Source organism: Hemitrygon akajei, chromosome 7 (genome assembly GCF_048418815.1).
Source record: "Hemitrygon akajei chromosome 7, sHemAka1.3, whole genome shotgun sequence".
In the NCBI taxonomy this organism is placed as follows: Eukaryota; Metazoa; Chordata; class Chondrichthyes; order Myliobatiformes; family Dasyatidae; genus Hemitrygon; species Hemitrygon akajei.
Genome location: NC_133130.1, coordinates 106,622,334 through 106,635,566, shown reverse-complemented (window position 1 = coordinate 106,635,566; position 13,233 = coordinate 106,622,334). Strand labels below are relative to the sequence as shown.

General features: G+C 37.2%; 1 protein-coding gene across 6 annotated transcripts in view; it reads left to right on the top strand.

Annotated features, from left to right (window-relative positions):
- afdna (afadin, adherens junction formation factor a) overlaps window positions 1-13,233 on the top strand; it is a 230,143-nt gene that overhangs the window by 181,311 nt on the left and 35,599 nt on the right. For all 6 annotated transcript variants that reach the window (XM_073051631.1, XM_073051634.1, XM_073051633.1 and 3 more), the window contains 2 exons: window positions 2,532-2,650; window positions 4,541-4,735. In XM_073051631.1, coding sequence (XP_072907732.1) covers window positions 2,532-2,650; window positions 4,541-4,735 — 314 coding nt within the window. The remainder of the gene's footprint in view (window positions 1-2,531; window positions 2,651-4,540; window positions 4,736-13,233) is intronic.

Below are 13,233 nucleotides of genomic sequence, written 5' to 3'. Positions count from 1 at the left end.
CTTTTAGCTTTTCTAATTTCTTTCTTAAGATTCTTTATATTCCTCGAGCACCTCATTTACTCCATGCTGCCTATATTTATTGTAGATCTCTCTCTTTTTCCAGACCAAGTTTCCAATATCCCTTGAAAACCATGGCTCTCTCAAACTTTTAACCTTTCCCTTCAACCTAACAGGAACATAAAGATTCTGTACCCTCAAAATTTCACCTTTGAATGACCTCTATTTCTCTATTACAACCTTCCCATAAAACAAATTGTCCCAATCCACTCCTTCTAAATCCTTTTGCATCTCCTCAAAGTTAGCCTTTCTCCAATCAAAACTCTCAACCCTGAGTCCAGTCCTATCCTCCTCCATAATTATATTGAAACTAATGGCATTGTGATCACTGAAACCGAAGTGCTCCCCAACATATACCTCTGTCACCTGACCTATCTCATTCCCTAACAGAAGATCCAACTCTGCCTCTTCTCTAGTTGGTACCTCTATGTATTGCTGCAAAAAACCATCCTACATACATTTTACAAACTCCAAACCATCCAGCCCTTTTACAGAATGGGCTTCCCAGTCTATGTTTGGAAAATTAAAATCTCCCACAATCACAACCCTGTGCTTACTACCAATATCTGCTATCTCCTTACAAATTTGCTCCTCCAATTATCGCTCCCCATTAGGTGGTCTGTGATACACCCCTATAAGTGTTACTACACCTTTCCCATTCCTCAATTCCACCCAAATAGTCTCCCTAGACGAGCCCTCTAATCTATCCTGTCAGAACACCGCTGTAATATTTTCTCTGACAAGCAATGCAACACCTCCCCCTCTTGTCCCTCCGATTCTATCACACCTGAAGCAATGAAATCCAGGAATATTTAGTTGCCAATCACACCCCTCCTGCAACCATGTTTCACTAATAGCTATAACATCATATTTCCAGGTATCAATCCATGCTCTAAGCTCATCCACCTTTCTTACAATGCTCCTAGCATTAAAATAAATGCATTTAAGAAATTCTCCACTTCTTCCTCTTTGTTTATCTCTTAACAGTGCAAACAAGTTTACTATCTTCTTTTTCTTCCTTCTCCCATACATCTGTTCCTACATTCTGGTTCCTCTCTCCCCTTGTATCTATTTTAAATCCACTGGAGTCTCTCTAGCAAACCTACCTGCAAGAATATTTGTCCCCCTCCAGTTCAGATGTAAACTGTCCCGCCGGAACAGGTCCCACCTTCCCTGGAAAACTGTCCAATTATCTATAAATCTGAAGCCCTCCCTTCTACACCATGTCTTCAGCCACGTGTTGATCTGCGTTATCTTACTATTTCTAAACCCACCTGCACGTGGCACTGGTAGCAATCCTGAAATTGCTATCCTGGAGGTCCTGTCCTTTAACTTGGTGCCTAACTCCCTAAACTCACCTTTCAGGACCTCCTCACTCTTCCTACCCACGTCATTGGTCCCTACGTGGACCACGACATCTGGCTGCTCACCCTCCCTTTTGAGAATATTGAGAACTCGATCCGAGATATCGCGGACCCTGGCACCAGAGAGGCAGCATACCATCCGGGATTCTCAATCTCTTCCACAGAACCTCCTATCTGTCCCCCTAACTATCAAATTCCCTATCACTACTGCTCTCCTCTTTTCCCTCCTTCCCTTCTGAGCTGAGGGTCCAGTCTCGGTGCCAGAGACGCAACCACTGCAACTTGTCCCTGGTAGGTCGTTCCAACCAACAGTATCCAAAACGGTATACTTATTATTGATGGGAACGGCCACAGGGGTACTCTGCTCTTTCTGTCTAATCCCCTTCCCTCTTCTGACAGTCACCCAGCTACCTGTCTCCTGACTTTTAGGGGTGACTATCTCTCTGTAACTCCTGTTTATTTCTGCCTCTGCCTCCCGAATGATCCGAAGTTCATCCAGCTCCAGTTCCCTAACACGGTTTGTCAGGAGCTGCAGCTGGATGCATCTTTTACAGGTGTAGTCATCAGAGACAATTGTGCTCGCCCTGACTTCCCACATATTGCATACGGAGCACTCAACTGCCCTAACTGCTGACTCCATTACCTACTCCTAAGCTAATTAGATTAATTAAAGGAGCTTACCTGACCTTACCTCACTTGGAGCGAACTTAGCCTCTGTTCGCTTTTTAAATTCTCCCACTGATCTCAGAGGCCGACTTTCACGCGCTTGTGCAGTCGTGCCCAGTTCAAACCTCGCCTCTGCCTGTTCTTGCCAAAGCCATCCCACTCTGCCTCAGTCTACTCCAACGATGGCCGCTGTATATGGCGGTCTTTTTTTTAAAAAAAAATCTTAGGCGCGCTACGTCGTGCCTGCGCAGTCTAGCCCCTTTTCCCCAATCAGTTAAAAAAACAGCTTCTCTCCGAGATGCCTTTACCTCTTCCCTCTCTGCCTCTTGCTTCAAATTAAAAGTATTCTAATACTGCAAACTGAACTATCCCAGAAGTTTGTCAGTTGTGATTTCAGTCAATTTTAAACTATAATTAAAATTTTATGGAAATGTTCTCTTTCAGGGCTGCGGAGCTAATGACAAGAACAGGTTCTGTGGTAACCTTAGAAATAGCAAGACAAGGAGCCATTTACCATGGTTTGGCTACTCTACTTAACCAACCTTCTCCAATGATGCAGAGAGGCAAGTTCTGTATCAAGATTTTAAAACAATATATTAGTCTTGTACTTTCCATATATTTACTGTATTAGGACATAGAAATATCTTTTTGCTTTAAGTCCCTGGCCAGATCTTATTCTTATTCCCTACATTTCTGCAAGTTATTACCTCCTGCGTGCCTGCCAGCTTTTGCTTTTAATTTTCAATAAGGGGTAATTTACAATGGTTATTTAACCTCCTTGAACATCTTTGGTGCGCGAAGAGAAACTGGAGCATCCAAGAGACATCATCAAGTCTTTTGGAGTAAAATATGCAAATTCCGCATGGTAGCAGCCAAAATCAGGATTAAATCTGGATTGCTGGAGCTTTGAGATGGCAGCAGTAACAGCTGTTCTGTGCCAAACGAGGCTCTTTAAAAAGCCTGTTGTGCTGCATCTTTTCAAGTTAAATAATGTTTCTTTGTCCTTGGCAATCATTATGTTCATAGCTTTCTTTTTAAAGCCTCCAGGTGAAAGTAAAAGGACCAGTGGTTCTGTTTAAGATCCAAATGTTCTTATGGTATCCGTTTCCAAAATGCATTAACTAGTTAATTTTAGATCTAGCTGTCTCTAAAACCAATTGCTTTATTTGTTATCTTTACTTCCAGAATAGTTTATTGTTTATCATGTGATGAAATGCTAAGGAATGTTTTATTTTACTACTCTCATTGGCCAAAACTTCCTAGAAGCAGTGAGCTATCCTTGAATCATTCAATTTCCTGGTATAGCTGCATTTACACTGGAATGTGTATTTGGAGACTTGGTTCTCCTCATCATCATTGTAGCATGTTGAGTTCTATGACTTGCACCAACAGAGTACATTCAGCAAATTGCAAACTTTACAGGAAATTATTTGATTTTGCTGGGAGTTCAGAGCCTTTGCAGTGCTTGAGGGAATCTAGCTGTTTAGAGAGGTTAATACTGGAATTTCTGAGGGAATGGGACAACTTAAAACAAATCTTAGATTTTAGATTGTAGATTTAAATATGTTGCCTGTTGGAATACTACTATTTGTGCCTAGGTTATTTATATTAAATATAATTTTAATGAGTAGTATTGAGCTTGATATGCTTTGCAAAATTAGGATAAGATACGGAAAAGGCCACTTGTTCTATTCTTAATTCCTTCTGGCTTTATATGATGGGGGTTACTGCTTACACTGGGCGTATTCTTAATTTAAGATGTTGGGGTTGTGTGTTTGATGTCAGTAGGAAAAGGGATCATTGTATTAAATAGATTTGAAACGGATAATTAATGGTTTTGTTTGTCCCACTTTTTAAATTTCTGATTACTACTATCATTTGTTTCCATTTTAACCAGATTGAGTGAACTAGATTCAGATATATGAACATCGAAATGTACAGTGAAATGTGTTGTTTGCATTAACAACCAACGTAGCCAAGGATGTGCTGGGGGCAGCCTGCAAGTCTTGCTACACAATCCAGCACTAACATAGCACGTCCACAATGTTCAACACAATAACATAAGCAGCAACAGCAACAATAGAACGAAAGCAAGACAGCCAATAGCAGTATTAGCTCTCTGAACCTCCAGTTCTTGATTGGATTCTGACTCACGGTAATTGGGCCTCCACCCTCAGTCTCTGACCCAGTTGTTTTCTTTTCACTTAACTTACAACTTAATGCAAATTAATTTTCATATTTTCAATCCCTGAATCATTCAAGTCAGAGTCAAATATTCCAAGTTACAAGTTCTATGGGTAATCCCATGACGTTCATATTTTTCTTGATGAAGATTTCCATTATTTTCTGCTTTTATATTAACATTTGAACGGATGATTTTTTCAAATGGGTATTTTCAAAACAATTATATTCCAAATCAGGTTAAATTGTAAAATATCTTCTGATATTTTCAGCTTCTGATCGCCGTGGCTCAGGTAAACCTCGCCCAAAGAGCGAAGGTTTTGAATTGTACAACAATAACCCTCAGAATGGAACACCGGAGAATTCACCAATAGGATGGACTGAATACAATGAACCAAAGAAACCATCTGGGGATGACAGATTATTGAAAAACCGAGCAGACCATCGTTCTAGTCCTAATGTGGCAAGTAAGTAAGAATTATAACATAGATCTAGCTACATATTCACTATTGTCAAGCAATTGTGGCTCATAGGTGGTAAGTAAATGTAATGGATTTTATAAAGCCAAGACAAAAATTCCCTGCCATATTTTCAGAATTATCATTTGAGTACTTCCAGTTTATTTTACATGCAAATTGATCTGAATGTTTCCCCTGGTTTTCTCTTCAAGTTCCTGTATATGGTGATTTACACTGTTAATTGTGGGTTTATATAGAAAGTTTTTTTGTTATTCGGATAGTATATTTCTCTAGGTGACTATAGGAGCAAGCTCAGGGAGATCCAGGAAGGGCATACAATATGTGTCTTCAAATATGAAAATGTTGGTCATTGATCTCTCCTTCACTATATGACATCAGACAATGGTTGCTCAAAGGTGAATGTCAGAAGCTAAGATTTTTAGCTACCTGGTATTTTCTTTACATTCAAATAGTTACATTGATTAAAAATTCCAAAGCTAGTTCCAGATTAGATTTGGAAAGAATGTATTTGTTTCCAACGACGAAGGTTAATTCCCTGATAACATAGACATAATAAGGATATTAGATGCAGCATGTAAGGAATTTTTTTGTTTAGCTTTAGAAAATAAATGATGCTAATATTGATGACATTTGCAAATATTTTGACTATTGACTATATTTAAATTGTAATATGCTATAGATTTCTATGTTCTATATTCTAAAACACAGCATGCCCACAATGTATTAACTCCATCCATAATGTCTTTGAATTCTGGGAGGAAACCAGAATATCTGGAGCGAAGTCACATGGTCACGGGGAGAACATACAAACTCCTTTCAAACAGCGGCAGGAATCAAACCCCAATTGGTGATCACTGGTGCTGTAAGGCAATCATTATAACCACTACACTACTGTGCCGCCATCTAGCTAAAGAGGATTTAGAAAATATATCAATCGCAGGTATTTTCACTAATGCGGGTGAAGGTGATTGACCTGGTTGGTGGGTAGTTTCTGAAATGATACCTTCCTTCCACAATGTTACTTTGTGCTCCTGATGCAGTGCTTTGAGATTCTTAGTGTCATCCAGAATGTACTTTCTGTACTTTGAGTGACTGTAGGACAGAGTTTCTCAGGAGTCAATGGCGCCGTTGTATTTATATACCTCATGAGTGTATCCTTGAATCTTTGTCTCTGTCCACTTAGTAATCACCCACAACAGAGCTCAGAATAAAGTTTTGGAAGCCATTTGAGATTAAGGCTTGGTTGCTGGATTTACCCATTGAATTTAGACGATTTTGTAGAGGGGCTATTTTTCCTGGTCACTTGATGTATGCCATAAGTAGTCCAGGCCTCAGAAGTGTATAAAAGGGCAGGGGCTGCTGCTGCCCAGTAGATCATGAGCTTATGCTGGGTCTTGGGTATTGTTACTCTTGTCCTCATCAACTAAAGATTGGTCTTGGTTGTAGAAGGTAGTGGTGAATGTCACCAACTACATCTGCATTCATCAAGATGTGAAAAATAGTCTGCACTTCCAGCAGAAATGCCAAGAACAGAAAACTAAATTAGTGCTACAAGAAGACAGATCAATTGCATGAATGTCTAAAGGCATTCAAAATTTGTTTTGATGTGATTATTCTCCAGTGCAAATTTAGTAACCCCAGTTCTAATGAAGGATCTGTGATCTAAATACATTGTTTTTCGAGATGCTGCTGGATATGCTGAGTAATTTCTGGTTTTAGATTTCTAGCTATGGAGTATTTTTATTTTATGCTATTAGTAATCTCTGCATTCTTGATAATCAGAAAATGAGGAGCATGGGGAACGTAGAGGTTAAGATCTTTGTTATCATGATATTTTGGTGGCTGCTAAAATCCATATTCTAAATCACTCTGATCTTCTTGAGTCCATTCCCATTAATTTGTCCCCTGATGATGCTACTACCCAAATATCATTAAAACTAATTGATACGAATCCCCAATTATCAGAATAAATTACCACATCCAGGAATGTGCAGAGGTAAAAATTCAGTTCCACTTAAATTTAAAGTGCACTAAAAGTTATCACTTCTACCATTGCTATTGTGGACACACGGTCAGGTACGTTTATTCCTGGTATTGGTTTGCTCACCGCCTGCCACAGATTTGGTCAAACAGCTACAGTTACAAGAAAGTATTTGAACCCTTTTGCAATTACCTGGTTTTCTTCAATAACTGCTCATAAAATATGGTCTGATCTTCATCTGTTACAATAATAAACACACGATCTGCCTAAACTAATAACACACTAACAATTGTACTTCTCGTCAGTAGTGAATACACCATTTGAATTCAGGTGTTCCAATCAGTGAGATGAGATTGGAAGTGAGGGTTGTAGAGGTACCCTGCCTGATTTTAAAAAAAGTTTACTGACAGAGCCTGATCTTCTCAAGAAAGATCTGTTTATGTGCCTTGATCAAAATAACTTTCAGAGGACAATGGAAGAATTGTAGAGATGCATGAAGCTGGAAAAGGCTACAAAAGCATTTCTAAAGACCTGGCTGTTCATCAGGAAAAAGGGCACTGCACACCAATACCAAAACCTCATCCCAGCTGTGGAAGGAGCGTCATGGTTTGGGGTTTTGCTGCCTCAGGGCCTGGACAGCTTGCTATAGTTGAGGGAACAATGAATTTTAAATTGTATCAAGACATTTTATAGGAGGATGTCAGGACAATGGTCCATCGCCTGAAGCTTAATAGAAGTTGGATGATGGCAATAAGACAATGATCTGAAACACAAGAGTAAATCAACAACAGAATGGTTTAAAAAGAAGAAAATTTGTGTTTTGGAATGGCCGAGTAAAATTCTGACCGTAACCCAAATGAGATGCAGTGGCATGACCTGAAGAGAGGGCTGTTCATGCAAGTTATCCCAGAATATTGATGAACTGAAGCAGTTGTATGGAGGAATAGTTTAAAATTTCTCCTTGCCATTGTGCAAGTCTGATCAGCAGCTACAGGAAATGTTTGGAGTTTATGGCTGCTAAAGAAGGCTCTACTAGTTATTAAATACAAGCGTTCACATACTTTTTCCTGTGAATGATTAAACAGTGTGTTTAATAAAGATATGAAAAGTAGTTGTTTGTGTTATTTAGGCAGATTGTTTGTCTAGTACTGTGACTTAGAATTGAATTGATTTAATTTAATTTCTTACATCCTTCACGTACATGAGTAAAATTCTTTGTTACATCTCCGTCCAAATATGCAATGTGCAATCATAGTAATTTATAATAAATAGAAAGTCAATGTAACATAGAATTACACTCAAATCAGCGTTAGTTGATCTGTCCGATGGCCTGGTGGAAGAAGCTGTCCCAGAGTCTGTTGGTCCTGGCTTTTGTGCTGCGGTACCATTTCCCGGATGGTAGCAGCTGGAATAGATTGTGGTTGGGGTGCCTCTGGTCCCCAATGATCCTTTGCGCCCTTTTTTTCAACACCTGTCTTTATAAGTGTCCGGAATCATGGGAAGTTCACAACTACAGATGTGTTGGGCTGTCTGCACCACTCTCTGCAGAATCCTGCGACTAAGTTCCCATACTAGGCAGTGACACAGCCAGTCAGGATGTTCTCAATTGCGCCCCTATAGAAAGTTCTTGGGATTTGGGGGCCCATACCAAACTTCCTTAACCATCTGAGGTGAAGGAGGTGCTGTTGTGCCTTTTTCACCACACAGCTGGTGTGTACAGACCATGTGAGGTCCTTGGTGATGTGGATGCCAAGGAACTTGAAGCTGTTTACCCTCTCAACCTCGAATCCATTGATGTTCACAAGGGTTAGCCTGTCTCCATTCATCCTGTAATCCACAACCAGCTCCTTTGTTTTTATGACATTGAGAGAGAGGTTGTTTTCTTGACACCATTGTGTCAGAGAGATGACTTCTTCCTTGTAGGCCACCTCGTTATTGTTTGAGATTAGGGCAATCAATGTAATGTAGTCAGCAAATTTAACTAGCAGATTGGAGCTGTAGGTGCGACACAGTCATGTGTATACAGAGAGGAAAGAAGGGGACTTAGTACACAGCCCTGAGGGACTCCTGTGTTGAGAGTCAGAAGGGTGGAGGTGAGGGATCCTACTCTTATGACCTGATGGGAACTCCAGGATCCAGATACACAAGGCAGGGTCAAGGCCAAGGTTTCTGAGCTTCCTGTCACACCTGAATGAAATTGTTGAATGCTGAACTGTAGTCCAAGAACGGCACTCTCACATAAGCATCCTTCTTCTCCCAATGTATAAGGTCAGACCACATTTTGTGAGCAAGTAATTGCAAAGGGTTCACAAGCTTTTTCTTGTAACTGTATGTCCTTCAGGATTTGGCTAGCACAGTTAATGCTGTCAATCCAGTCTAGTGATGGGCATTTAATTCCCCTGCACCCAACCCAGAGTGCTCTGTGCCCTTGTTTCTTTCTTTTTCAATCTTATTATTATTATTAATATCAACATAATAAAATTGATACATAGACAATGGGATTACAAACATACACATTTCAACTGAACATGAAAGAATACATAAGCAATAGTTACAGTATAAATGAGTCTTTCCAAATCATGGATGATACAAGTAACAAATAAACAAGGCAAACCTAGGTATATCATAATATATATAAAAAAAAACAGAAAAAAGAAAAAGAAAAAAAAATTATGCAAAAAAAACTAATCTAACAATCTAATAACTAATAAGGAAAAAAAAGAAAAAATTGGAAAAAGAAAAAATGGAAAAAAAAGGGCTGTTTATAATATCTAACAAAAATACAAAATCATCAGTGTCGTCAACTCCGATCCTCTCAACATATGTAAAATCGAAACTGGAAAAACAAATAGGCTTGGAACAGGGTCACATTACATCATATGAAAATATTGAATAAATGGTCTCCATATCTTTTCAAATTTAATAGAAGTATCAAATACAACACTTCTAATTTTTTCTAAATTTAGACATAACATAGTTTGAGAAAACCAATGAAATACGGTAGGAGGATTAATTTCTTTCCAATTCAACAAAATAGATCTTCTAGCCATTAATGTAAGAAATGCAATCATTCAACAAGCAGAAGAGGATAAATGGAGTGAGTCCATCATTGGTAAACCAAAAATTGCAGTAATAGGATGAGGTTGTAAATCAGTGTTCAATACCGTGGAAATAATATCAAAAATGTCTTTCCAATATTTTTTCAAAAGCGGACAAGACCAGAACATATGAGTTAAAGACGCTATCTCAGAATGACATCTGTCACAAATAGGATTTATATAGGAATAAAAATGAGCCAGTTTATCCTTGGACATATGAGCCCTATGCACAACCTTAAACTGTATTAATGAATGTTTGGCACATATAGATGATGTATTAACTAATTGAAGAATTTTATCCCAATTCTCAATAGGGATAGTAAGGTTAATCATTTTTAATGAAGGTTAATCCCAATCATTTTTAATCTTATAGAAGGGCTCTGAACGTATCTTTCATAATTATATTGTAGAGTTTTGATATTAGCCCTTTCTGAGAAGGATTTAGTTCAAACAAATTCTCCAAAATACCTGAAGACACAAGATTTGGAAAGGTAGGAAGTACAGTATTTAATAAATTCCTAATCTGTAAATATCTAAAAAAATGAAATCTAGGCAAATTATATTTATTAGATAATTGTTCAAAAGACATAAAACAATTGTCCAAAAATAAATCGGAAAATCATAGTAATCCTTTAGTCTTCCAAGCTGAATAAGCTTGGTCTATAATAGAAGGATAAAAAAAGCAATTGGATACAATAGGAATATTTAAAACAAACTGAGTTAACCCAAAAAATTTCCGAAATTGAAACCATATACGTAAAGTATGTTTAACTATCGGATTGTCAATTCGTTTCTGCAATTTAGAAAGAGCAAAGGGAAGAGAAGACCCTAAAATAGAACCCAATGAAATTCCTTGTACAGATTTAATTTCCAGGTTCACCCAATGAGGGCTAAAAGATAAATCCCAATCCTTTAACCAACATATCAAATATCGGATATTGACTGCCCAATAATAAAATCTAAAATTAGGCAATGCCAATCCACCTTCCTTCCTTGCCTTGTGTAAATATTTTTTTACCTAATCTAGGATTTTTATTCTGCCATATATATGAGGAAATTTTTGAATCAACATTAGCAAAAAAAGATTTCGGAATAAAAATTGGTACCGCTTGAAATATATATAAAAACTTGGGTAAAATAACCATCTTAATAGCATTAATCTGACCTATCAGAGATAAAGATACTGGTGACCATTTAGTAAGCAAACATTTAATCTGATCGATTAGGGGTAAAAATTGACCTTAAATAAGTCCTTATAATTTTTTGTGATTTTAATCCCTAAGTAAATAAAAGAGTCATTAACTAATTTAAAAGGTAAATTTCCATAAATTGGAACCTGTCTATTTAAAGGAAACAATTCACTCTTATTAAGATTTAATTTATACCCGGAAAAATTACTAAATTGAGCCAACAATGATATAACTGCAGGTATGGATTTCTCAGGATCAGAAATAAATAATAATAAATCATCTGCATATAATGATAGCTTATGTATATCCGTCCCACGATTAATGCCAAAAATGTTCTGTGATTCTCTGATAGCAATTGCCAAGGGTTCAAAAGCAATATCAAATAATAATGGACTAAGAGGACAGCCTTGTCTAGTACCCCGAAATAAACGAAAAAAGGAAGATCTTTGATTGTTAGTAAACACCGAGGCTACTAGAGTATGATATATCAGTTTAATCCAGGAAATGAATGTCGGACTAAAATTAAACTTCTCAAGCACAGTAAATAAGTATGGCCATTCAACTCTATCAAATGCTTTCTCCGCATCTAATGAAATGACACATTCTGAAGTGCTATGTGAAGGAGTATAAACAATATTCAATAATCTCCTAACATTGAAAAAAGAATAGCGATTTTTAATAAAACCAGTTTGATCTTCTGAGATAATTTGAGGTAATACCTTCTCCAGCCTGGATGCCAGTAACTTGGAAAAGATCTTGGAATCTACATTCAATAAAGATATTGGTCTATAGGATGCACAGTCAGTAGGGTCTTTATCTTTCTTCAATATTAAAGAAATGGAAGCTCTATGAAAAGATTGTGGCAGACTACCCAATCTAATTGCTTCTTCAAAAACCCTGCATAACCAAGGAGAGAGAGTAGCAGAAATACATTTTTAAAATTCTACTGTATACCCATCTGGACCTGGTGCTTTCCCAGAATTCATAGAGGAAATAACCCCTTTAATTTCTGCATCCGTAATAGGAGTTTCTAATGTTGAAAGATCATCTGATGATAATTTTGGAAAATTCAATTTCCCAAGAAAATCATACATGGTATTATAATCATGAGGGAATTCAGAATGATACAGGGAGGTATAAAAATCTTGAAAAGATTTGTTTATCTCATCATGGTTAACTGTCAGATCCCCATTCTGCTGACGAATCTTAGTAATTTGACGTTTAACCAAAGCATTCTTCAGTTGACTAGCTAACAGTTTACCCGATTTATCACTATGTATATAAAAATCAGATCTGGTTTTCATTAATTGATTTTCAATCGAAGATGTAAGTAATAAACTATGTTCCATTTGAAGTTCGACCCTTTGTTTGTAAAGCTCCTTACTAGGAGTAGTCGAATATTTCTTGTCAATCTCTTTAATTTTATCAGCCAATAAAAGAGTTTCCTTCTTAATGCGTTTTGTCAGACCAACGGAGTAGGAGATAATCTGTCCACGTATATATGCTTTAAAAGTGTCCCAAAGTGTTCTGCAAGAAATATCATCTGTGGAATTAGTTGAAAAGAAGAAATCGATCTGTTCCTTCATAAATTTAATAAAATCCGGATCTCGCAGTAAGGTAGAATCAAATCGCCATTGTCTAGCACTAGAAGCTGTATCCGTAAATTTAATAGAAAGTTTTAATGGAGCATGGTCAGAGATGGCTATAATATCATAATTACAACCAATTACCAATGGAATAAAACAAGAGTCAATAAAAAAAATCAATTCTCAAGTAGGAATGATAAACACGTGAGAAAAATGAAAACTCTTTGTCCTTAGAATGCCGAAATCTCCAAATATCAAAAATTCCATCATCAGTCAAAAAAGTTAATATAAGTGGCCGACTTATTAGGTAAAGTCTGAGTAGATATAGATCTGTCCAACAAAGGATTTAAACAACAATTAAAGTCACCACCCATTATTAACTTATATTCATTTAGATTAGGTAGAGAAGTAAATAAGGACTTAAAAAAATTGGGATAATCCACATTTGGAGTATAAACATTAACCATAGCAACCTTTTTGTTAAAAAGTAAGCTAGTAATTAACAAAAATTTACCATTCGGATCCGAAAAAATATCGTGTTGGACAAATGCAATAGAAGAGTCAATAAAAATTGAAACTCCCTTTACTTTAGCATTCAAATTCGAAAGGTACTGTTGATCCCTCCAAAACC